The 25,622-nt window shown below is 44.9% G+C and overlaps 1 protein-coding gene across 4 annotated transcripts in view; it reads left to right on the top strand.

Annotated features, from left to right (window-relative positions):
* NHS (NHS actin remodeling regulator) overlaps positions 1-25,622 on the top strand; it is a 247,786-nt gene that overhangs the window by 196,810 nt on the left and 25,354 nt on the right. For 3 of the 4 annotated variants that reach the window (XM_054628202.2, XM_077172819.1, XM_077172812.1), the window contains exon 2: positions 24,391-24,543. In XM_054628202.2, the coding sequence (XP_054484177.2) occupies positions 24,391-24,543 (153 nt within the window). Of the gene's footprint in view, positions 1-1,694; positions 1,784-24,390; positions 24,544-25,622 lie in introns of those variants that run through there. The other variant, XM_077172826.1, reaches the window with a different exon arrangement.

The raw sequence follows: 25,622 nt of genomic DNA, 5'->3' as shown, positions 1-25,622 counted from the left end.
GTGATGCTTGTGCAGCCCTGTGTCAGATACCTGCAATCAGCACTGCAGCGAGGGCTGTGCTTCTGTGCAGGCTGTGTAGGCAGGTGGCACAAAAAGCAGTCAGAGCACATTTGCTAATGCAGTTGTATCATAAGATCACAGAATCATTTCAGTTGGAAAAGACCTCTACAATCATGGAGTTCAGCCATTAACCTAACACTGCCAGGTCCACCTCTAAACCATGTCCCTAAGTGCCACATCTGCACATCTTTTAATTACTTATCCCATCGGCCCTTTTACTTGTGCAGTATCTGATACGTCTGCAGCTTTGCTGGAAGCGGGGACAGATCCAGAACTCAAGTCTGTGTTTATATCTGCATGTAGCCCTGCTGTGTCTGTACAGCAGGTACACGGAGGCGTGTGTTATACATATGCATGTGCACACGGGCTCCTGGCACCGCCGTGGCTGCCGCTGCCAGCATGGGAGCAGCGCGCCGGGAAGGAAGGCTGCGCATCCCGGGAGCCGCCATCCCTGCCAGCGGCAGCCGAGGGGCTCATCCCGGCCCCCCTGGTACCCGCCGGGGCTGGGCAGGCTCGGCTCGCTGCCCTGCGCTCTGCCGGGAGAGGAAATGCAGGTACGGGGAAATTGCCCTTGGCAACCGAGAGGCCCCGCTCTGCTCTGCGGCTGGCCGGGAGCTGCTGGCTCCTGCAGCCGCCAGCCAGGGCTGACCGTGTTTCCCAAAGGCCCCCTCAGGGATGCTTTTAAGAAAGGCTGAGCAGAGCCGAGGAGTATTGGGAGCGTGTGCGCTGGGGGCTCGCAGCCTGGCTGCTGTGTAGCAGACGGGAGTGCTGGCCGAGGGATTTTGCTGCAGCATCCTCCCCAGTAGACCGCGGGGAGCAAAGGAGCTGAGAGGTGAATGATGCGTACCAGGGGAGCGCTCCGGAGCTACCTGCTCTGCTCGCTGGTGATGCCAGGGGAGCTTGCAGGGATAGAAGCGAGACTGTTCTCAGCCCTGCAGCTGGGTCTCCTGGTCTGCAGCAAGCGCAGGGTTATTAAATCCCGATGACAGTGTGCAAGAGCAAAGTATTTTTGTAAGAAGTGACATTTGCTCAGGAGCCAGAATCACCTGGGTCCTCCAGATGACCTCGTCCCAAGTAGCTCTGCTTGGGATTCTTTTTTATTACAGAAGTAGAGTTGGTCTCTGATGATGTCACACTCAGTAGGAGGGAAATAAAAAAGGAAAAAAAAGAGAGATTGCAGTCCTAATGCAAGCAAGGAGGATGCAGCAGACCACAGAGAAAGTCCTCTCCTCTAAGGAAGATGAGGTGAAAGGCAGAGCCCCTTGGAGGGTCTCTCTCTCCCTTCCACTTCAAAGAGTAAGACTGTCTGCCTTCTGTAAACGGAGCTGGTTGTGTAATGCATTATACATCGCAAGGTTAGACCTCTTCTGATTTCTTAATGGCAAGGCTATTTTATTTCTCAAGTGGGTGCCAGCAGGGACCCTGGAAAAGCGCAGAGACGCATCCTCCGTCCCGCACTGACACCGATGCACAGTCAACTGCAGACCAGGAACTTGTGGAAGAGCAGTGAGGACCAAATCTGGAGCCAATGCAGGGGGAGAGGAGCAGCCTCAGCTTTTTTAGCAAGTGAATGGGGAGGGGGAGGAGGGTAGTATGAGCAGTGATGTCATTTTTAACTGGTTCCTCGCAGAGCTGGGGAGTGAAGTTAAAGGAAAAACCTGCAGTCTCAGAATGGCTCTCAGCCTTGACTGGAGACTCTAAATGACTGAGGGTTCCCACAATGGTAATGAATTTTCTTTCCTATGCAGAACTGTTCTGTTATTTTGGATCAAGCAGTGGGCATTTATTTTCTCTCTCTCTCTCTCTTTCTCTCTCTCTCTCTCTCTCGCTCTCTGTATGTTTTGAGGGTTTGACTTTTGCTGTTGCCTCTGGTTTTTTAAATACCTTGCAGGTTATTTGAAGTTTTTCCTGGGTAGTTTGAGAATTTTTCAGTGATGTGGGAATCCATGTCATTACAGTAGAGTTTAGCATGCAGCGTTTCTGCTATCATCAGGAGGGGAGATGCAGAGGTTGCCAAGCACACAGCAGTCTGCACAGGAAATGTACTTTTAAAATCACAGGTGGAAAGAAAGGGACTTGACTGGCATTTGTTGTTGCAATGGATGGCATTAATGTTGCTTGCAGGAGGCAGAAAGACTTCTGGTCAACTATCTAGACAGAAATGAATTTTGCTTGGGTGATAATTTCTATGCTTTTGATTGGCAGGTTTTTATTATGAGCATTTTAATTCTAGTGGCACTGAATGGAAAATGTCAACATAAAAGATTCTGGCTATGTTTGACAGTATATGTATGTATAATTCTTCATGGCATGCATTAACCGCTTGTGTGCTGCTCCCTCCACTGCATTTGCCCTGTTGCTGTCTTCCATAGAAATCAGTGGGATGCCAGGCTGTGCTGTGACAGAGGGTTATTTGTCTCTGGTTCCTGGAATCAGCAGAAGCAGTAAAGCCATTTTTAGATAAGTTTGTCAAGACAGGTCCCTCAAGGGTAAAGTATCTCAGCCCAAATGGCAGGCAGTGAAAAGCATCCCCAGTTTATATTTCTAAGTATTCAGCTGCTGGTATCACCAGTACAGTTTGGGTTTGTGATTGTTGTAATGATGCTGGGTCCAAAGGCAAAGAGTGTAATGCCAAAAGTCCATTTGCCTATGGAAGTCTTGTCACATTCCTCTCTGGGATTCCATTTCCCAGTGGTGAGACTTGCTTGTCTTTTCACCCAGAAGAACAGTCAAGACAGCTGAGGAAGCCAGATTGCAGTTTTGCTTACTAGGAACTTGGGATGTTCATGTGATTGCCACAGACCTCCTGCTGTAGTCTCTCATGACAACTGTGAGCTTAAAGATGGGAGATCTGGGCTCAAGAATGAAAGAGGCAGGAAAGAAATAGGAACATTGTGATTCCTTCTGAATAAAATGTTCCTTCAGGAAGTTCCTGCTGTGGCTGAAGGCTTGAGGAATCCATTGCTGCCCTAGAGAAAGCTCTTACTGAAGAGTAGCCTCAGGAATAAGGAATAAGCCTCTCTTTTAGCAGCTACTATGAAGATGCCGGCAGCCATCACAGGGGCCATTTTGGACTCCTCCCCCTGCAACATGCCACAGTGCAGAGGAAACCTGGTAACCTCTCCTGCCAGTCCTCTCAACATTAGCCTGGTGTTGGAACATGTAACTCAGAGACAAAAGCCAGGCTTTAAAAATGGCATGTTCCTCTCAGCTTGGTTTTCATCCAGATGTATGCTTGCCTTCACTAACAGTGCTTACGTGGGGGGCAGTGTGCCTGGCAGGTGGAGGGAATGGTTAACAGGCTGAACTGAACTAGTCACCATGGCACGTTTCCATCTCCCTAGTGCTAGGCTGAATCTGCTGCTGTGGATAGGCAACTTGGTTTTCCTGTGATTTTAGCATGGCACCCTTCACCAGAAGGAAATAAATTCTTTTTTTTTTAAGAGAGCAAAGAACTGTGTATCTGGAATAAGCAGCGATTCATCATCCTCCTTTGGGGGCTTACGCATTCCCACGTCCCTCACTGCCTGGTACAAAAACTAGTTCTGGATTTTGGGCCAGGGCACTAATTCTGGCATTTTAGTCTCAGCTCAGTCATTCTGAGGTGAGAAGTTGCAAATTTATGGCACTAGAGATGGAGTCTGATATCCAAAGAAGAGGGGAGCTGCATGTGACTGCAGCCAGCATGCCCGCTTCTGCAGCCTTCCCCCTTAGGAGCCAGCTGACTTTGCAGCAGGGGAAGGTTAGCAAGACCTTTCCAAGCACAAAGAGGAATAAAGCACTGGGACAGGCTCCTATGGAGCTTGTAGGATGCCCTTCTTTTAGGCTTTTTAAGAATAATAAAATTGGGATGAACTAAAAATACTTAGTCTACTTTAGAGTAGTGGAATTACACTTGGCTTTGCATTTTGGCATTTTTAGGACAGGTTTGGTCACATGTCAGTCAAAATTCACGATAGGAAACATTTTCTGTGTCAGGAGGTGGGTACCTCATTTGCTGTTAATTTTAGCTTTGTTTTAGGGTTGGAAAAGTCACAGACCAGACAATTCTCACATGGTTCCTTCCTGCCCTCCATTTCTACTGCAGTATTAGCCCCACTGAGCTCCTACCACCAAAGGGATGAGAATGGTTCAATGCCTCAGACCACTCAGCTGTAAAACCTTGTACTGCTACTGTCAGCAAAAGCATTACTGATGTGTCAGTGATGGACATGATTGTTAGGGAATGGATGGGACCCAGGGCACAGACGTGACTGCAGAGGTTGCAGTATCTTTCTGGACTTCAGTGAGCTTTGAATTTTACCATTAGTTGGCAACTGTGTTTGCTTGCATCAGGCTCTGGACAAAATCACATTTGGTTTGGAGTGGTCTCTTGAGAGTGCTGGGGCTGTGGAGCACTAGGGGAACAGACCTCACCTGAGTGATGTAGCTGACCACTGCTCACAAGGTAGCAGCACGTTTTTCATACTGTAACTGTGACCCAATGTGACTTCCAGCCTACACTGTGACCCTTCTGCATGCTTGTGTGGTGGAATTCACTTACTGTTCCAGTTGTTCTCATCTTGCATGGTCTTCTCAGGGGAGGACAACATACCCTCCATGAGAATGAACTCAAGCTCCCAGGTGTGTCAGAGAGGTATTTTATGGTGCATGCAACGGTGATAAGGAAGAGGACCAAGGCTGGGTACCCAAAGCCCCCACAGGAGGCAAGGAAATATTTTTCAAGGGATGAAATCACATCTGTCCTATGAAAGAATCCTTCTCAGGAATGCAGAAAAAGTGAAAATAACTCAGTGTGTGTTTGTGGAAAAGGAGAACTTCCCAGCCCCAAATTTAGCAATTAGTTCAACTCTGTGCATGTGACCAAGAAACACTAAGGTCAAACGTCTAATTGCATTTATGCCATTGTCATCTGAGTAATTATGTTTCCCCCATGGCATTTCAACAGGCTGAAACTGAAGTGGGTTTGGACTGCAATACTCTGTAAGTCAGAAACTAGGTAACCTCCATGTCTTGCTAGCAGGGCCATTTCCTCTCCTTTGGGCTCTCTTGGTAGAGTAGGCAGTGGTTATATTCCTCTGGAATACTTTTTTTAGGCTACTTGTTTTGGAAAAATATTTGCAACTGTCCACATAATCTGGGTGTAACTATAAATCAGTGTGTTGTTTTCTGCCAGTAATTGAAGGAGGGGGGCAAGGCACTGGGACAAAAGGTGAGTTCTGCACAATCTTTTCCCGTTTCAGGAAGAGCCAGTGTTTTCTTCCACTTTGCACAGCAGTGCTGCACATAATTTACCTCATAATGATAATAGTATATAATCCTCATAATAGTGATAATCTTCAGAAGCAACTGCAGATTTCAAATTCTTCTCTGTTTTTAGTGCAAATTTCATTTGATGGCATCAGAAAACTGTCTTTGCATGTCCCTGCCTATTTATCCCTACATAACCTCATTGCTAGCTATCAGAGCCAAACTTTTGATAAGCAGAAAGGTGATACACCAATGTCAGAATATGCAGATTCACATCTCACAGTTGCACCTCATTTTTTTGTGTACCTGACAATTTTTTTTTTTGGCACAGCACAAGCAATCAAAATTTATCATCCAAATTAAGACTGTAATTATATTTTGATAAAGATCTGGCAATTCAGTGAGAATGAAATTTAAAGGGTTGCCGGGATACAGATGACTCTGGATTATGGGGAAGCGTTTGCATGTGGAATTCTAATAAGACCAGGTTGTTCAGCATCCTTATCTAGACTTTTCCAAGAGTGTCTGATAACACAGACAATCAACTGTTTCTTTGCTATTATCTGGCAAAGTGATTAAAGATACAAGGCTGCCTTTTATGAATGAAAAGGCAACATGCTCAACATGGAGTGTCACAGATGTGTCCCCCTGTTCGTACACAGGGAAAGTGAGGGGATAGAGTGCTGACCATGCCCACACTACTGAGCCTGCCAAAATAAACTTTTCCTGAGGTTCCCTAGGGTCTCGGGATTGCCAAGGAATCTTTGTGGTCCAGGCAGTGCTGTCCTGGGAGGTGTGGGCCCTGCCCAAGATGGGGGCTGCTGGGAGCCTCCTTTGGCAGGGCTGGGTCGTCACTGGGGGGAGTGAGAGCTGGAGGACGTGTCAGGGATAGGTGGGGGATATCCAAGTACACTGGAGTTTGCTGTGCAGGCAGGATGGCCACAGAAGTGATGGCACCTCAGAGCTGGGGGAGGTGCCAAACAGCTTGATTGAGCCCACAGCTGCCAAAGGGAAGGTTCTGGCTCTCATGCAGGTATCTTCTACCAATCCAGCAGATGAGTAAAGCTCGACCTCAGCCCTGCAATTTGATGAAGGAAGAGCTACAGCACTTTCTCTAAGTGTCTGGTCTGTATGTGACATTAATTAGTTATTATGGAAAGTTATTGCTATTCAATAGTGTGGCCTGCTGACGAGGTATTATTCACTGCCTGTGCTGTGGTAGCACTCACAGACCTTGGAGAGCTTCACCTGCTGTGCTCCTGACAGCCTGAACAGCTGATATCCCCCTCCTTATCCCAGGGTTTCTGCTGTGCAACTGGCCAGCAGCAAGGCCAGTGTAGGGTTTGTGTGACCACCTTGCTACACCCCTGCTCCAGACTGCCTGCTTCAAATACAGCCAGGGTAAGGGAGGCTGCTAAGGGAAGGATCCATTTTCCCTTGCACTTTATTCGTCCCAGCCCCTGTCTCAGCTCCTTTTACTTTCAATGTCTTACTACAAATGCTGAGTTGAGCCTGCAATAATTATTCTAACCTGTCCATCAGTGGTTTAGGAACTTAATTGTAGTTCATGGTTGCATTTTTACTACAGATCAGAAAAGTTCAGTGACTGTACACTTTTTTCAATTAACTGTGAAACAGTGACTGTGTCATATAACAATGTAAAAAACCAAGGTTTGGTGGTCTGGACTGAATTCCTGCTGAACTGAATTCCTCTCAGGTTTTGGTGACTGAATTTTATTCTCAAGATGTTCTTTCATGATCTGTAAGAAAGTGACTGCCCTTGCACTAGGGTAGGTTGAATGGCAGGAAGAGCAGATGTGAGGGTTAATGAGCATTTTGGGAAGGCAGAGTACGTAGGAGATGCTGTAGCTGTAATATGAGAAAAATTACTGCAATACCTTGAATAGCCTTTTAAACACAAGGTGTGCTTAAATGATAATCTCGTCAAATTCAACCTGCACAAACAGTAATGTGCTTTCTTTTTCCTTCCATGATGTGCATGGACATGTGATGCCAATCTCAGACAACTCCAAAACTCCAAGGTTACAGTCCAATCCAAATCTTGTGATTTTCTGTAAGCATCAAGACTTATCAGAGCAGAGGTCAGTCACTGGATTGGTATCACTAGCCTGGGTCTAGTGGGGAAAAGGTGTTCATCTTGGAAATGTGCCTCAGGATCTCCAGTTCTGGCATGTATGGAAGGCTCAGTACTGGTTCTTTGGATCAGTCCAGGATTGTCCTGGCTTGTATCCTAAACCTGCTTTTCATAATTTTTCACTCTTTCAATGTTAGAGAAGTCCAGCAAATACCTGAGAGGAAAGGGGTTCTCCCAAATTTGATAAAACCTTTTGTCTTTAGTTGTTCTGTCTCAACATATGACTGCTCCTTTCTGCTTTGGCAGTGCCAGGTGTCTATTCATATGAGGTAAAATTAAAGGGAAAAAAAAAAAACCTGTAAGTTGTACTCAACTGCATAAATTTAGCAGAAAGTGTTTAGCTTACTCAAAGGCTGGCTGATGTGTCAGTCTGGTTTACTCTAGTCACATGCTCTGAATTTGCACTGGGTTTCTACTTTCTACAATTCATGCAGCTTTTCCTCTGCATTTTTTATGGTGCCTCTTCACAACACCTACTCTTACTGGCAACTTTTCAGGAATCCATCTTCCCTGCCCCGATCCTTTCAGTGAGCCTTGCTTGTTTTCCAAACCAGTCATCCCGCCCTGAGCTGGCCTTGTTGCAGTCTCTGATCCTCTCTGCAGGAAGGTGATTACATGACCTAGTCAGCTTGTGAATCCCAGGCTGTTTCTGGTGCCAGCATCACAGTGAAGTCTCCATGGGATTATTGGAAACTTTTTTGGAGTCAGGCAGAGCCCTGGCTTTATCTTCTGGCAGCTGTTTAAACAGAGGCCCTGTGCAGTTGGTGGTACCTCCAAGAGATGCAATAAACTTTATTTATATTATGAATTGTGGTCTGTGGGCTATCAGAATAGGATTTGGCAAACAAAGCAACCCTGAAGAGCTTGGGACCCCATGAAAAGGATTTAGCTTTGCTGAGTGGGAATTTATACTTCCTGGGAAGACATATTTACTCTGTAAGTCAAGTGGGGAAGCTCAAGAGGAGGAAATTGCAGTCAATGAAGCTAAGAGTATAAGCTGTAGTGCCCCACACTTTAAAATTCCTTTCATGTGGTCTGAATCTAAAAGCTTGTGTTCCCCATAACAAGTCTGAATGAATATACTGAAGCTGATTTTCTTCACAATTCATTTCTGCTTGTGCAAAGATATTGGGACAAAGCTCTGAAAAGAATGTGATGTTTAACCAGTAAAACTGTGCCAGCCAAAGACATGGCTACCATTTATCAGCATCATGTACTTTTTGAAGAATATGGAGGTGCAAAGAGTAGACTGACTGCTAAAATGCAGCTCTGTGAGCATGACTGCAGCTCCCTTGCCACTATAATGTACTCTATAAAAACAGAGGTCATTTTGTTGCATTAAAAACTGAAGAACTTTCACAGTTTAAGAGTGGGAAATGACCCCAGATAACACAGCTGGACAGTCACTGCCTCATATGCACAATACAGTGGCTTGTATTGGTTCATGACCTCCCAACACAGAACTGCAAAGGTTCTGCATGCAGTGACTTGGCAGACTGGGAGATACCATGAATTTGAAGCTCAGGCATAAAATTAGCAATGTTTGTCATGTTGGTAGAAATAATAATAGAAATTAAAAAATAGAAAGAATAGAATAGAATAGAATAGAATAGAATAGAATAGAATATTTTCAATTGGTAGGAGCCTCCTACCATGATCATCTAGTCCAAGTGGAAGATTGCTAGTATGAAATGCAGAATGAAACTCTGGTCATCACCAACTGTAATATTAAAACCAGTGTTATGTAGGCACTGGCTATGTTAGGTACTGCTGAGGTATGTATCTGATGGGCAGCTAGCCCCAGGTCTCCCTGGTCTCATGTTAATGGAGGATTAATTACCTGATTATTTGAGCCCCCATGAGCATGGCTGGCCATGATGACAGCTGAAAGGCTGGAAAAGAGCTGTAGTTCAATGGGGCTTCAGCTCATGGCAGGGGGTCTGGGGTGAGTATGGACATGGCTGGAGGAAGAGACATTTTTCTCCTTTGGGGATGAATGAATCCACACAAACTCCACAGTGACAGTGCTGTTACAAAGTTGTGCTTTCTGTGGTAGGCAACAAATTTTGCCCTCAAATTTAAGAGCTTCTGAATACAAAAATTGCCCTGGGGATTATATGAATAAGCTCAGCTTTGGGCACATATCTGTCTCAGTGGTTCATGAATGGGGTGATAAAGGTGTTTCTGCCCACAGTCTTTTTTCAAGGCTTATTTCTGTGAGGCATGTCTGCTGCTTTGGTTATCATTGGTTTCTTCTGGCTGCAGTATTTCTGGAGCAACATCACCCTAAACTCACTGAGTGTCCACAGAAGAGCATCAAAGGGGAAGGAAGATGAGTGTCTTTGAGCCACCCCTTAAGCAAATATTTCCCTTTTTCACATAGTCATAAGTTACCATGGATGTGGCTATAACTTCAGTAGTGATAGAACTTTCTTAAAGCCTTGGAAATAATTCCACTGTCCTGTACAAGTATCTGCAAAAGAAGTTGTTGTATGACTCTAAATGAGATCTTCAAAGTTTAGATAAGTTATTCTGATGGGCTGAATTTTTGTTGTAGCTTTCCCATCCCAGAAGTATGTGTAACAGTTAGCCAAAAATAGGGAGAGTCCTACTAGCTGTGCAGAGGTTGCTCTGGCCCTTGTAGAGTGAAGAAGCAATGTAGTATTTGTGAAGTGTTGCTGTTGTGCAATATTACAAACACAGGAGGAATCGGGATGTTAATAGATGGGATAAAGGATAACTCAAATGAAAAGCATTTAAATTAGTCTTTGCCTAATGCCATTTTCTTAGCTAAGTGGTGGTTGCACTTTTTAGGTATTTTTTTCTTCTGTGCTCTTGCACAGAATCCCTTTTTTTTCTGGATGCAATGAAAATATGTTAAGTATTACAATACCCAAACTTCAGAAGTTTTTAGTGTAACAAAAACTTTGCCAAGCAGACCTCACCCTCACTTACTGCAAGAAAACGTTTTGCATTCCAAAGGAAATCAATACTTACTAATGTGAATAAACATGAAGATGAAATTATCAAACTGGCAAGTGAGGGAAACAATCTTGATTTATCAGAATTAGCTATATTTAAATGCAGTAGTTAAAAATCCTTGAGTGGTAATGACTGTGGCAGATGATCAGTGAATTCTTGTGTCCTCCCATGCTGTGTGGGTGTGGGCTCTGGTGGGACCAGGCACCCTCATATGCCTGGCTCTGTTTTCTGTACTGACCATGGCAGGTAAATTCTGAGTCATGAACCAGCAGTGCAGTGCTTTGGAGCTGCTTGTACATGGTGAAGGTTGGTTGTGCTCTAGGACCCCCTGGTTTTGTGGGTCCAAAACTGCAGCCTGGGCAGTACAAACCACAGCTCATCTGCAAAGGTTTGGAGCATGTCCTAGTGGGGAATAAAGACTACTTTTATCTGTATGAGTGTAACTAGATAGACCACCAGTGAGGTACTCCTAGCACATGAAATGCAGGGCCTGTAATTGCATGTGGAAATGTGCAAATCACCAAAAATGGGTGATTTCTGCTCTTAAGACACACTAGTAGAAAGACCACAGAAAAGGCTGGGAGGTCCCTGGCAGGACAAGATAGGGCTGTTGAAGGCCAGGAGGTAACTTGCACCAGGCCCAGAGCAGGGATGTGACAGCATATCCACCCATCAGGCCAAACTCCATCCACAAACAACACCAGCTCATGCAACCATGACTGAAAATGCTGTCTCAGATTTTAGCTTTTCCCTGCATTCCAACACCTATATTTTCTCCTTTTTTCTTTTTCCTTTTTTTTTTTTTTAAGCTCAGCAGCAGAGGTAAAACCTTGTTTTCATATTCTCTGTAACACCCTTATGATACTTTAGATGCTACATAGAAATAAGCAGATGGCAGGGAACTGATCTGTATTTGTATATAAAATGTCTCTGACTTTATGAACAAGATCCATATTATAAAAAAAAAAAAAAAAAGTTGGCTGGGGTGGCTCCCCCTCCGCCTGTGCTGGCAGATGCTCCGGGAGCTGCTGAAAGGATGTGAGGAGCAATTGCCACCTCCCCCCTCCCAGATCCTGCCAGATCAGGGCTCTGCTGGATCCGTGGGTGTTGTCTGCCTTTCACTGTTCAGCATGTTCAGCATCTCAGCCTCTAGAGCAGTCTGGCACCTCTTCCAGCACTTCCTTTTTTTAACACCACTTGGAAAATCCACACAGAAAGAAGAGGGGTAGAGAAGAGAAGGCAGTGAAGTGGTAGGAGGGGTAATGAGGGCCAGACCTGATGTCCTGGCATAGCTGAAGGGTCCAGAGAAGTCAGGCAGATCCATGACTCAGTAAGGACAGCAAAACTGCACCTGGCCCAGCCAATGGTGTCACTTTTATGAGTGTGTTTATCCCTTCCTTCATAAAAATGAGTATATTTTGTTCAGTTTCTCAGGCAATACTTTACCTTTTGAGTTAAAACTCACCTTATGCCTTGGTAGCTTGCCTGTTTTTGACCCAATTTTACAGTTTACTTTGTCATTAAATATATTCAACAACTAAATGTGAGAACCCCTCCATAGCTTTGCAGACTCATATTTGTTTATAAGTAGGCAGCCCTGCTCCCCCATAAAGGTGATGTCTCCCCTTTTTGGTGCCCAGTGGTGACAGAACATGTCAGCTCCTAGCATGTTGGAACCCAGGACATTCCTCTGGCTGCCCTGCAGGACTCGAGACACTGGCAGGGGGCTCAGAGACCTTGGCACAGAGTCAGAAACACCTGTGCCTTTGATCCTAGCCCGTGGAAACAGTTACCAACTTTGTGCGAAGATTTACAAGCCACAAGGGTTTGAGTAGAACGTTAGTGAATTTATCACAGGGTGAAAATGTAGAATTTTGGGCTTTTTAGAATGGGGGTTCAAGAGGCAAGATGGAGGAATCTGGGTGTGTCTTGTCCTCCATCTTCTGCTGTGATGGTGGCATTTTTGGATTGGTTTAAAGTAGAGACAGACTGTCTAACATAGGCGATAGGTTTTGGAAAATTATTGTAAATAAAGTACACGTAGTTTTTAGTATAAAAAACTAACACTGCCCCAAGGGCTGTCAGTGTGCCTCAACCCAACCTGCTGGACAGATCTCAGTGGGGTGGAGAAAGAATGTCATAGATAAGAGAAAATAAACAACCTTGAAAACCAGAGCTGAACAATCTTGACTTCTTCGGTCGCGGGGCTGGGAAAAAACTCTTTAATACCTCGGGAGCCATTTCAGCAACACAAAACCTGAGACTCACAGTCAGTCTTCTCATGGTTCTTCCACAGTGAACAGAGGGGCACAGGTGCTGCTAGAGGATTCTTCACATCTCTCTGAGGCTCATTTGTACTCAAAATCAGTGAGGAGCCTATCTGTTAGCTACAGAAATTCTCCAGGGAGACAAACCTCCCCTGAGGAAAGTAACTTTTGTGATTACTTTCAGTTGTCTGCTTCTTTACGTTTGGAAATATCGTCAACTTTGCTCATAGTGAATAAATCTGAGTGTCCCCAGAGTGCCCTCTGCCCTGATTCACCATTCCACTTGATACACCATACATTAAGGTCAAACACTGTTTGCTACTCAGTGACCCCACTTCTAACTTATACTTTCTGCATGATAACTTTAATGACAATTCTCCCTTCTCCCAATGCCCTTCTCCCCACTCTCCTTTGTTCCTTGCCTTATTCCTTTCCTGAAAGTATTTCCTAGTTAAATTTCTTTTCCTGTGGGTTTTTCTTTTCCAAGAAGCTTATTTCCTGCAGATTAGTTTTATTTAATTTTCATCACTGCTTACAGCTGAGAGTTTGAAGACTTCCTGCCCAGTGTTGCTGTCAGTGCAGTCATTCCATGGTGGCATTTGATAGTTGCCAGTAGGTGTTGACACCTGACATTTCTGCTCTGGTTTTCAGTGGATGCAATGAAATGTGGCCATTTCAGCCATGCCTTCTGGTTTTCTTCTTCATGTGCAGGGCTTGGTACATGGTCATAATAAAATGTCTGCCCACACTTAAAAGGTAATAACTTCATATGCACATTAAGGGAGCATGCAGTTGTTTGCCACTCTGTGTATTTGCTGTGCTAGAGCTGACGTGTTGAAAGCTGCCCTGTACTGGGTCAGATGCGTGCACAAAGGCAGAGGAGTTACAAATGTGCAAGAATTAGCTGTTTGCAGCTATGTGCTGGATGACAGCTCTCACCAGAGAGTGCTCCACACCCCTGCAGCCTCTGACAAACCCTGAAGCTCTTCAGCAGATGTGGCTTTTCAGAAATCCCGTCAGAACTCAATTAGGTTTTGTGCATGAATATGTTGCTTAATAGTATAAATGTGAGCACAGACCACAGGATATGGTTTGGGCTCATAAAGCCATATTAGCCATAACAATGAAGCTTAGCCTATGTTATGATCTTTATTAACACCCTACAACACTTTAAGAGAAGTAAACACTTTAAAATTCATTTTAGCTTAATTCATGCTGCATTTTATGTGCTAGTTGCCATTGGCTGTGATGTCTCACTTCCAAGTGGGAGTTAGTGGGTCAGTGTGAGCCACAGGGGCTCCCCAGCTGGCATGGACACAGGTTTGCACCTCTGCAGGGACATGCAAGGGGATACAGCTACCCATGCCCACCTCCTGGTTAGATCTGCAAACTGGCATTTGCCATTTGAGGCTTGTGGACCATTTGAGGTAAGCAAGGGCTTGAAATATAGTAGAAAAAACAGTGCAAGTCTGCAGAAAAAAATTTAGTGCCTAAGGTGAGTAAGCTGAGAACATGTTATCCAAATAATAACAACAGTGGGAAAATAATTTATCTTGACATAAGTTATTCATCCTGCAGCCTAGATATACAACATCACTGACAGAGTTTCCAAATGTTGTCTGGATGGGTTTCTTTAAAAAGTCACCCAGTGTATCTTGGTGTCTTTGTATAGAAAGTCTTTTTGTCTGTGTATAGAAAGTACTGCAAGTAATACAGGCCATTCCATATATTGTAACACATCCATGCTTTATGGATTAAGGGCTAATTTCAAACCCAAAAGGCCTGGAGGGGAGAGGCTGAAGTTCCGGGGTAAGAACTGGAGCTCTGGCAGTGAGGGATGCAGGAACATGTGCTTGGTATCACAGGAAGGGACTGTGAAAGGGGCATAAATCTCTATTTTCAGGCAGCTCTCCTTCCCCTTACCAAACAAAAGGCCTGTGTTCCCCATTGTTTCAACAAATGAAACTCTGCAATTCAGCTGGCCTTGTTCTCAGTGTGCTTCTCTGAACTCTTACAGCCCAGTTTGCTGAAATGTTTAACACAAGTGTCCTGTCAGAAGTGGGACTGGGGAAGGACAGTGTGGAAAGGGGACCCTTCTCCTGGCCCAGAGCAATCTGCTCCCATGAAAGGTGTTCCTGCCCACAGAGGGAAGCTGGAACTGGGTGATCTCTAAGGTCACTCACTTACAGCCCAGTCCAGTCTGTGGTTCTGTGATTTGTGGGCTGATTCAGATGGTTGTCTAAAACTGGGCTTCAAGCAAATGGCTTGGGAGGCCAGAGCCAGATCTGAGGAGGCTGGTAGTGGAGGACTTGGATATTTACTGAGACTGGGGAAGAGTTGTACTGAAATAACCCAGAGCTGCACCCTGGTTGTATCTGTAACTGCACCCCTGTGCCAGCTGGCTCTGGGCCACCATCAGGGTGGCTCCAGAGAGACCTTGTGGAGGAGTGTGTGGGATTTTTGTTGCCTGTCCCAAGAAACATGCTGCCTTACCACTCTGGGGAGGAAGCTATTCTGAGATAGGGATAGAGAGACAGAGCCAGGTCTCTCAATCCCTTTGCAAAACAGACTTATGGAACTACAGGAGCAGCAAGAATATTTCTCTGGAGGAAGAAAAAAAAAATAGTTGCTTTTGGTCCCCCTGAGATGCTTGACTTTCTGTCTTCCCCTGAAGGGCTGTGAGTAATTTGAAGGGACATGCTGTAATAGTATTTATCTACATAGTATTGCATAGCATTTACTAAATAGAATTGGAAGGAACTGTTGCAACTTACCTCAACTTGCAGTTAATTGGCATCCAAGGCATCTAGCCAAGCACACTGAAAAAGACTGATGGGAAGGAAGAAGTGTGAAATATGAGCCACTCTCTACCCCTCACACATGGCTTGTTGTTCCTGACTCTTGGGGGTTGATTCCTCAGCCTACAGGCCGTGCCAGCTCATTCATTTTCTGTGCAAAAGGGCATCTTTGATTCTAAATGCTGCTTCTGACAATCAAGAGAAGGTATGGAGACTAAGTCTTAGAAGGTTGTAGTTTTTGAAAATATCAAGGGAATCAGTAATACATTTGCTGTACTTGGAATAAGTCATCTGACTCTAACCTTCCAATATGGCAAGTTCAGCATATTCTTTGTTGAGTGTCATCTTCCAGTGTGCTTTTTCAAGGTGCTTGATGTTTTACTGGTGGTCTCTGTGAACAGCTGTGGAGAGTTGTTCATACTGTGGATGCTGATGTGGAAACAGGTGCTGCAATGACCAAGTCTCTGCCCTTCTTGAAAAGAGGATGCTCAGCATAGACTCAAAAGGCTATTACTTGAAAACGACCACTTTAAGTGCAAATATTCAGAAAGAAATATGCGGGGAATTGAATGTTTTGAGTACAGAAACAGGCAGGATACCCTAAAACTGCTTGACCTAGTTTGACCAACCATAAAATACCAGTTTGACCTACCATAAAACTGTCTATAGGATGTTTTTTTTCCACAAGATCCTGATGGTAAGCATTAACTAAGGTAGGTAGAATAGTAAAGGAATTTTGTAGAGCTTTGTTCTTGAGTGCTGGCATGTGAAATCAAGGTGACTGATCTGAGAGCAGCATCACAGTGAAGAGCACACTTCTCTGTGATAAAAAGGGAAGCATTATGGTGACCTGCTGGAGCAACTCAGGCAAGCTTAGTAGTGATTTGGGCTGAGTCAGTACAGGAGAAAAATAGCAGAGCAGTGGGAGAGAATTGCAAGGGATATCTAAAAGCATACTTACAAAGTGTGTTATCAAGACCACACACTACACTGCTGGAGATAAGAGACTTCATCTCACTGCATATACAGAGTGGGAATAATGTGAACGGCCAACACAGGAAGAAATTTGTGTTGACAAGCACTGAACGTGTGTCAGATTGAAAGAAGTGCTTTGAACTAATTAGGCATGTAGGGCTGAAAGGGCTCTCTTGGGACACTGATTTCAGTTCCATGCTCTGGAGTGTGTGTACACAAATACATAGACATGTGTGTATGTGGGATGTCACATCATGCCTGCTGTAACAATCCATCCTTATCATTAGGTCCAGTAACCTTAAAATAGTTCTGTTTGGTTTTTCTCTAAGACTGTTTATGCCCTCACTATTTTACTAGCTAGTTAGGTCTTTATTTTTTCATGGAGCATGACAGCAATCTGAATTGAATATTAAATTAATATTCCTGCAGAATTATTGACCTGACTGCAGCCTTAAGCTTGCCAGGCAGGACTGCCATGTTGTCTGCCTTTTACCATTACCCTACTGGGCACCCTTGGAGGCTGTGTAAAGCATAGACTTGAGAACAGGAATAAAAGGAGAGGAAGAAATTGCTGTCTAGAGAAACTTCACAGGAATGGAGGCTTGAACATATAAAGTACTCTGTATTTCTAAGAGGTTATTGTCTATCCTGCAGTGACAGCTTTGAAATACTTTGAAATACAAAGTTCCATTGTGGCCACTGTAACATATTTGACAGAGTTAGGAAAAGCAGTTTAAATTATGTTCAAACACCACCAGCAGTGATTGAAAGCAGCAAAGCCAAGAATGGGATTAGCATGTGGTACTCTTCACATAAGTGCATATTGCTCAACAGCCTAATCTTCTTACGTGTCTAAGAACCACACGCCTCCCAGCCCTCTTGAATTATGTCTGTTGTGCCAGTCAACCAAACATCAGGTAAATGCAAAATTCAGGGATCTACTCATGGAAATGACATCCAAATCATATGCTTTCCAGTATCTTAATCTTTCCTGCTACCTGAATGCCAAATATGGGTTTTGCCCACTTGCCCTTTTTTCTCCTGAATAGCTGTTTTTCCCATGTGTAGCATAATGCAAGGCAGAAAAATGCCACAGGGATGTGCTAAGAAACTGTGATTGAAACATGAGAGGTTTCACTGTATTGGCAGGAAATAAAACAATACAAAGAGCATGAAAGATTGTGGTCTTTCTCAACAGATTCTGCTGTCAGTGAGGTTTCTGCCTTTTTGCTTGAGTTTGAAAAATTTGCTAAATTGTCTGTCCATGAGTGCAGAATAGAATAATAATTGTACTCATGCTGTTGCCCACATGTAGCTAAAGACTTAACTTGTTTTGTCATGTCTCCCCTCCTGTTTTTCTGGAGGGCAGCTGCAGCCTGCACAGACACAGTTGCACTGGCTTTGATTTGCATGTGCAAGTGCCAGTGGCAGGGCAGATGTGGTGATCCAGGCTTCAGGTCCAGACTGGTTGCCCAAACCATCTCTTGGGGTCTGTGTCACTGGAGCTTTCCACTCACATCCATCCTGAACTCAGGCTGCACAAGACAAAGAATCTTCAGAAATATTCTGGATTTCTGCCCTGATAAAAGCAATAAGAAATAATGATGCACAAGCCCATTACAAATTGTGTTTTCCAGTGCAGGCTCCCAGAGAGCAGTAGCCAAGGAGCAAACCACCTAAAGTGGGTCATCAGTCACCCATGGCCCTGTGACAGTGGGCACTGTGAAGACTGAAAGGGAAATGTCTGCCCTGAACAGCACCCTCACAAATGACAGGATACACCAGGAAAACAGGAACAAAAGATGTGGCCAAGGATGGGGACATCCTATCCAGATCCTGAACAAATCCCAAAGATGTACTTGGTTGGTGAGGACACAAGGGTTTGGCACGTAGTTTTCTCTGTCATTGAGTTGAGCATCTCTTGTCTCACTTGAGAGATGTGCTTAGAAAGCTCTGTGAAGACCTGCCTCATTTCTCACTTGTCATGGGGAAGAGAAGGACTGTCCCACAGACAGCTTCCCAGGGAAGAGATGAACTGGGAAGCACAGGCAGGGTCCTCAGCAGCCTCTGCAGTGCCAAGCAACCAGAGTGCCTGTCACATTCCCATCATCTGATGTCCCTACACCAGCAAAAGAGCTTTAGAAGAGAAACCCATCAGTGTCAGATGTTGCTCTGGCACTGACTTGGTGGGGAAAGAGCATGGCATCCTGCCCCTGCCAGGGTGACCAGCGTTCCCAAGAGCTCTGGGCTATGTCCCAGTTTCTAGCTGCAGTCATTGGGTACTTTTTCCTAGAGGTATGAGGGAAATTGTGTGCATTCCCATGCTTGTAGGTGTAGTCACTGAAGTTGAGGTAAGGTTGCCATTGTTCAGCTGGCTGCTGGAAAAGCTGACAAGCCAGTAGTGTTATTTGCAATGAACAGCAGCCCCACCAACACACTCCTTTTGCATGGGCATCTTTCAATTCTTAATAAAGATGGGACAGGAAAGTCGCTCATCCAAATAGCTACTCACAGTTCCTGTTGGTGGGGTTTGCCAGTGGCAAATAGGGAAATGTCTGCATATATGCATGGTTGGGAGGGAACACAATTCTTGAAAACAGAGTGATTGTCCCACTTTCAAGGAGCTCCAGACTCCGGTGTCCCTGCTGGGTAAGCCTGGCACTCTCTTTGCCATCACTGGGAAGTGGCAGCTGCAGAGGGAGCTGCTTTGAAAGTGCTGAGCTTGCTGATGGATGTGGGACATGAAAGAAAAGAAGCAACTCTAGATTTTTACGAGTGTTGTTGGCTTAAACCCCCTGGGTGCTCCAGTGGTTACACGAGTACATTGGGGGAAGTGTACATTCGGGACATACAAGGCTGGCTATAAATAAAATTCACATCACACTCAGCACTTGCCTCAATGAAGCATTTATGCACTAAATTGCATGATGAAGTTGGATGTGCTGCCAGGCTGCCTAGTCTTTGAAATAATCTGGTCTTCCTCAGAATTAATTTTCTTGCAATGTTTTGCACACAAACACAGCAGGCAGTAACTCACTGCTGACCTGGGCAGTAGCTGAGGAAGAGGCTGATCGCGTTGAATTCTCCTGCTGCTGACATAGGCCTATTTATGCAAAGCTGGGTGAAGATCCAGCTTTCTTATGACATTGAATCACACAAGAAAAACTCACCATTTTTACATGAAATAGCTAGAAAAAATGGCATATGCTAAAATGACAGGTCAACCACCTTAATGCTGGAGAAGAAGTGCTTTCCTAAGCAGAGCCTGGCATGGGGCTGCTGGCCACAGCAACCTTTGGGTGCATCCTGCACCCCTGCAGCAGGGTGTGCAAAGAGGTTTTACTAAGTGCACAGCCCCCAGCACCTCTGCCTCCTGCAAAGGGCTTTGGCACTTTACAGCCTCTCTTAAGTGTAACTGGACTCTGGGATAGGCTTATTCACTAGTCTGATCCTTTTTAATTTTGGGTTTTGTCTTTTGGGACCTGGATACTTTAACAAGGATTCGGCAGCTGCCAGTTCAGCTTTGCCTGTGCAGAATTCAGGGCTGACAGCTCTGGGTGCTGGCCCTTCACATGTAGGCAACCTCCTTGCTGCTCCAATTCCCTCCAGGCTGCACACTTCTTCACACCTTACAACAAATCATTTTTTCTCTCTGAACCAGGAAATATAGGAAATTATCTTTTTTTTTCTTCCCCGACAGGTAATAGCAACTATAATACACATAGAAATAATAGAAAGTTGAGAAACAGAAGGGTCTGGGAAGGGGGGAGGCAAGTGTCTATAGAAGCAGACGGAGTTGTGGGGGGAAACCCCTGGATCTATCAAATAAATAGAGCAGAAATCTTTCTTGCTTGGCCTTTGTGGTGTTATTATTAGAACAACCACGCCTGAGTGCACTAAAGCCGCACAACCTTCAAGCATCCACATCCAGCTCTGCTATGGCAGGATCCTTTCTCTGCTTGGCTAAAAGAGGGAGAGAATGAGAGCATGTGAAGATGAGAAGGGTCTGTATATTATAAATATGATCAACTTCAATAAAACAGCTATTTGAAAAATCTTCAAAAATCTTCTCTTGAGAAGAGCCATTAGTGTATATCTGTTTGACTTTGGTTGTTAGGAAACCAGCCAGTGTTAATGGATCCCCAGAATGGAATAGAGAATCCATTTAAATGGCCTCTTGTCATTTTGTCATCCCACAAGACAAAAAAAAAAAAACCAAACAAAAACAATTACTTTAACTCAGGAATGAAATGAAGTGATAGTTTATATGATTCACTTGTATAGTCTAAACTGATTGAAGCGCACACTAAAAATATGTTAACAGACTGTATCTGATCCCTAAACTGTAGCATTTCCTATCTCTGTATTGGCTTTTTTTTTCATTCAGTGTGATGTCCAGCTGTTAATCATTTAAAGATGTGGCTTTACCGTTTCTATATTGCTTTATTTATTATGCATGTTACGATGATGCTGAGGGGCTACAGCCACGCGCAGGCTCAGCATTGTAAAAGCAGCCTGCAGTGTAAAACACTGAGTAAAGGAAGTGCTGGCTGAAAGAGATACCTTATCCTCATTTCACAGAACAGGGATATAGGGAGTCTTCTATTTAATGTCAGCTCCTAGCAGAAGCATATGGTACAGCTTTGACTGCACATTTCTTCTAGATCTCAGCCCAGTAGTCTTTGTCTGCTGAATTACCCTGACACAGGGGTGGCTTTTTCTTTTAGTGGAAGTAAGAGATTCAGTCCTGTGAAGAAACTTAGATGTTCAGTAGTCCTTAAAGCTCACAGTCCACTCCTGTGGCTGTGTCCTCTGGCTTCAGCTCCCAGCAATGGTGCCCAGCTCCCAGGGGCAATCAATGAGGGCCAGGCAAAATGTCATTGCAGAAGAACAGGCAATGTGCAAAGGACAGGGAAGGACATGCAAAGGACAATGTGCAAGGAATGAAATGGAAGCAGGTCCTTTTTTTGGCAGGCTTTTACTCATTGGTTAGCTTTTTCCCTCTTACCTCAGGAGCTTTTTTCAGAGTTTTGCTGCTCTGAGGTTGGGATGCCATTCCACAAACACCCAGACTAACTGCATTCATTGCGGGTTTATACTTACTTATCCTTGGGCCAGCATTGTCCTCCACTCTACCCAGTGCTGCTCGCTCCCTCTGAGATTCTTCCCCACTGCAGGCTGAGAACATTCATCCCCTTGCAGCTTTTTTTGCAAGCACTTTTATTCTGGACCTCCTAGAAAATCCACTCCAGCTTTGGAGTATTTTAAGGACTGGTCAGTTCAGCGAGTATTGTACAATATTTCTGTTTTCTTGGTGTCAGGGGGGTATATTCCCTGTTACCATGAATCAGAGGTCCTTCAGGCAAAGGTGAGAAGACATGGATGGGTGCTGGCTAGGGCCATAGCACAGGGTACTGTAAGCTTCTTAATGCTCTATCATTTGAAGATAAGCAATGTATTTGTGGTTTTCTCCTGGGACAGCACTCTGCACAGCTCTGCTGGCTAAGGGAGACTTGTTGGGTGGCTAAGAGGTCATGCTATTCCATCTGTCAACAGCAAGGTGTGTCTACAACAGTAGGTGTGCAGCAGAGCTTGCATGAACTTGGTTTCATTTTTAAGTCTCACACAAAGTATATTAACCCAACTCCCACTCCTATTTGTAAAACACTTTTTTGCCAAGGCCAAAAGAGCTTTCTACAAGCTAAATTTTGCAGCAAAATCTATTCTAGTCTGATGAAATGACTGAAAATTTCATAAGTAGGTAAAACTTTCCACTCACTTACTGATATTCATCACAGACAACTACTAGCACTTCAGTCTAGACAGATTTTTCTGGGAGTAGGAAGGAACTGCTTGTGCCTGCCTTTTCATTAGCCTCCAGGGTACGTTATGTGATCATGAATATCACATGCCCTAGGCAATACAAAGAATGGGTGGGATATCTTTACTATTGCGTACAAATTTTTGTCCTGAGCTGAGACTCCCAAGGAGGAAGTGTGGCTCAGGATAGGATCAGGGCATTTGTGGCTCAGTACCTTGTATGTAAAACATAGTGCTTTGTTACCTTCAAGGCATAAAGGAGATATAAAATCAGCTCCTGTGAGTGAGGCATTTCCCTGCTGCAGTGGTAACAGACAAACAAGCCATCAAAAGCTCTGCCTGCAATTTGGCAACATTATGTTTTTGCAATGTCAAAAATTTAATTAGTAAATCCTTATGATGAACAAGCACTGACAGGTTGCCATCATTCATCCTACTACCTTCCTCCTCTATCATTTTTTCTCCCCCCAGTGCCATTCCTTGCACTGACACCATGCCAGTCGCATGGAGCACCACTACAAATGTGCTGAAAAATGACTGAAACCCCACCTGCAAAAATCCACTGATAAGCAAAGCAAGGCTCCCTACCAGACAGAGAGTTTGGTGTCCTTTCATTTTTGCTGAACCTCTGAGAACCTGAACTTCAGCAGGCCTGTTCATGATACCGTACCACCATCTCCATCATGACACCTACAAATTTTGGTGAACTGCTGGGGATTTTTTCTAACCAAGGAAACTGATAGTCTCTCATTATCCTACACGTGGCAGCATGGTTCCTATGTTTCTCCTCTTCTGTCTGCTCCTTCAATGTTCTCCAACTGTACTTTCCCAGTTCTTTCTCTACACAAAGCACCGGTATGCTTTCAGGCTGAATGAATGTTGTTTTGCATTAAAGAAAGCAACAAAACAAGAAAGACCAAAGCATCTCCACCAAAGAGCCATCCTCTGCCATGGTGCACTGGCTACCCCTCAAAAAAGCCAAGAGAGTGCACAAGCAGGAAAGTAGATGAGACCCTCCAATATGGAAAGGAGAGTAGTGCACGGCCAGTGGGGGTACCAGTGTGAGGCACACTGGTTCTTTGGCTGCTGACTGGGAAGGGAAGCCCAGGAGGTACCTCCTGTGCATGAGGGTGCCTGTGTCACACTCTGCTGTCCTGTGAGCACAGCAGCAGCTCCTTGGCATTAGACTGGAGCCTGTCTGTGTTGGTGTCTGTGGCAGAAGGAACAAGCCCAGTGCTAGCCCTGAGGATCTGCCACCTGCTCTGCTGCATTAGGGGGGCTCAGGATGAGCCTGCTCCCTGCCACTGGCTGGCATCTCCCATGGCCCTCCACTCCTGCTTTAGCCCTTGGAAAGCCACCTACTGTGTACCCTGAGGCTGGGAATAGTCCATGGGACTCCATGAGTCCCAGCACTCCTGAGAAATTATCTCGAACCTTTAGTGGACTTGATTCATATAATTTTCAGAGGCAGACTTCTGGGATTTCTCTTTAGAGGAAATGAAGTGTTCCTGTCCCTCAGAAGCCCCTGTCTGTTAAAGAAACCTCTTTTGATAGGTGACAGTCAAAGTCTCTCAGCAGGGCAAGCAGTTAATTTCAGTTGTTACGCCCGGACAGGCAGCGAACTAGCAACGTGTGTCAGAAACGAGTTGTGTGTAACATGATGTAGTGAAAGAGCACATTGGCAGGAGAATGAGTAAATGGGAGACCTATTCCTCCTTTGCTCAAAATGTCATTGTGGAAAGACTGCGTAGCTTCCTTGCATTTTTGTTTTGTTACCTATAAAATTATTATCCCTTTGTCCATTTATATAAAAAACCGATATAGAATCATTTCACCTGCTTGCCTCCATAGAGCCATTTGCAATCTGGTAAAAGGGCATTGCCTAAAGGCTAACTGGTATAACATGATGTGGAAACACAGAGAAGATAATGTTTGCTGCTATTTCATTGAGAGTGAAGGTGCTGTAACAAACCCAGTGCCTGTTCTTGACAACACAGTTCCAAGCAAAAATCTTTCCTTTTCAGCTAGGTTGGTGGAGGAGAGACTGGAAGTCTTATGTTGCACTCTATTTTTTATCCTACAGCTGTCTCCAACCTTGATGCAGAGAGCAAACTGAGTGTCTATTACCGAGCACCTTGGCATCAGCAGAGAAACATCTTCCTCCCCTCCAGCAGACCACCCTGCGTGGAGGAGCTGCACCGCCACGCCAAGCAGCACCTGCGAGCCCTGCGCAGAGGTAGGTGCTCCCCATGCTCCAGATCCTCACACGAAACACCTCTCTCCTGGCTCCACTCCAGGCAGCAGAAGGATGCTTAGGCACAGGCACACAGAGCTGTGGGCACTCATCTACACTGGGACTTAGGTACTCATGCTAAGAAATCACAGAACTGTAGAACCACAGGATGGTTTGAGTTTGAAGGGACATTAAAGATTATCTAGTCCCAACCCCCTTCACAAGGACTGAAACAGGAGCCCAGTGGTATTAGTCTCCACAAAAACTGGGCTGTCTGCTCAGGGTTTCCAAGCATGATACTGGAGGATGCCTGTGCCCTTCAAGAGTGGCAGCTGAAAAGTCGGGTGATAGCTGTCCTGGATGGTTTGGAAGGGTTGGGCAGGTCTCCCCTTCCCAGGCTAGGGAACATTTTCTGACATCACCTAACAAACTGCAGACCAGTGGTCTCAAAGCAATACAGAGAGGAAGCAGGAGCAACAGGGTCATCACCTGGATTCCTGCCATAAAGAGAATTTACTAGATGCAAACATCTGGATGGTCCTACAACAGCACATTAAGGAAAAGATGGGGAAAGGCCAGTTTTCACTGGGAACCTAACCAAGGGAAAATTATTACCAGGACCTAAGACAAAGCAGACAAACATAATCTCCCTCTCTGTGCCATAAGGAGGGAGCAAACCCATGCAGATCACACTTAAAATGTCCAGCAGCAGCCTCCTGTCTTGAAGCGTTTTGCACCAACAGCTCTAATTGCCTTGCTCATTTATTACTGTTATTAGCTTATAATAATAATCGATTACTTAGAACTGCAGAGCATCTGTTAGCTGGATAAGATGTTCCAATTAATTACCCCATTTGACTGTCTCTGCAGGTTTTAGGTCAGGAACACACTGTGGATGCAGTATGTCTTCATGGCATGGCAGAGAGTGATACAGCCAAATTGCAGCCACAGTAGTGCTGGAGTAGAGCAGAAGTTCTTTTCTGTTCTCAGCAGCTCTGCTTTGCAGTTGTCCCAGAGCCAGGCTGATCTTTGCCTGCCATCTTGTGGGCAGGAGAAATCCTGACAGCAGCATGTGAAGGCAG

This window comes from Agelaius phoeniceus, chromosome 2, assembly GCF_051311805.1.
Source record: "Agelaius phoeniceus isolate bAgePho1 chromosome 2, bAgePho1.hap1, whole genome shotgun sequence".
Taxonomy (NCBI): domain Eukaryota; kingdom Metazoa; phylum Chordata; class Aves; order Passeriformes; family Icteridae; genus Agelaius; species Agelaius phoeniceus.
This window is presented reverse-complemented; position numbering and strand designations above follow the sequence as displayed.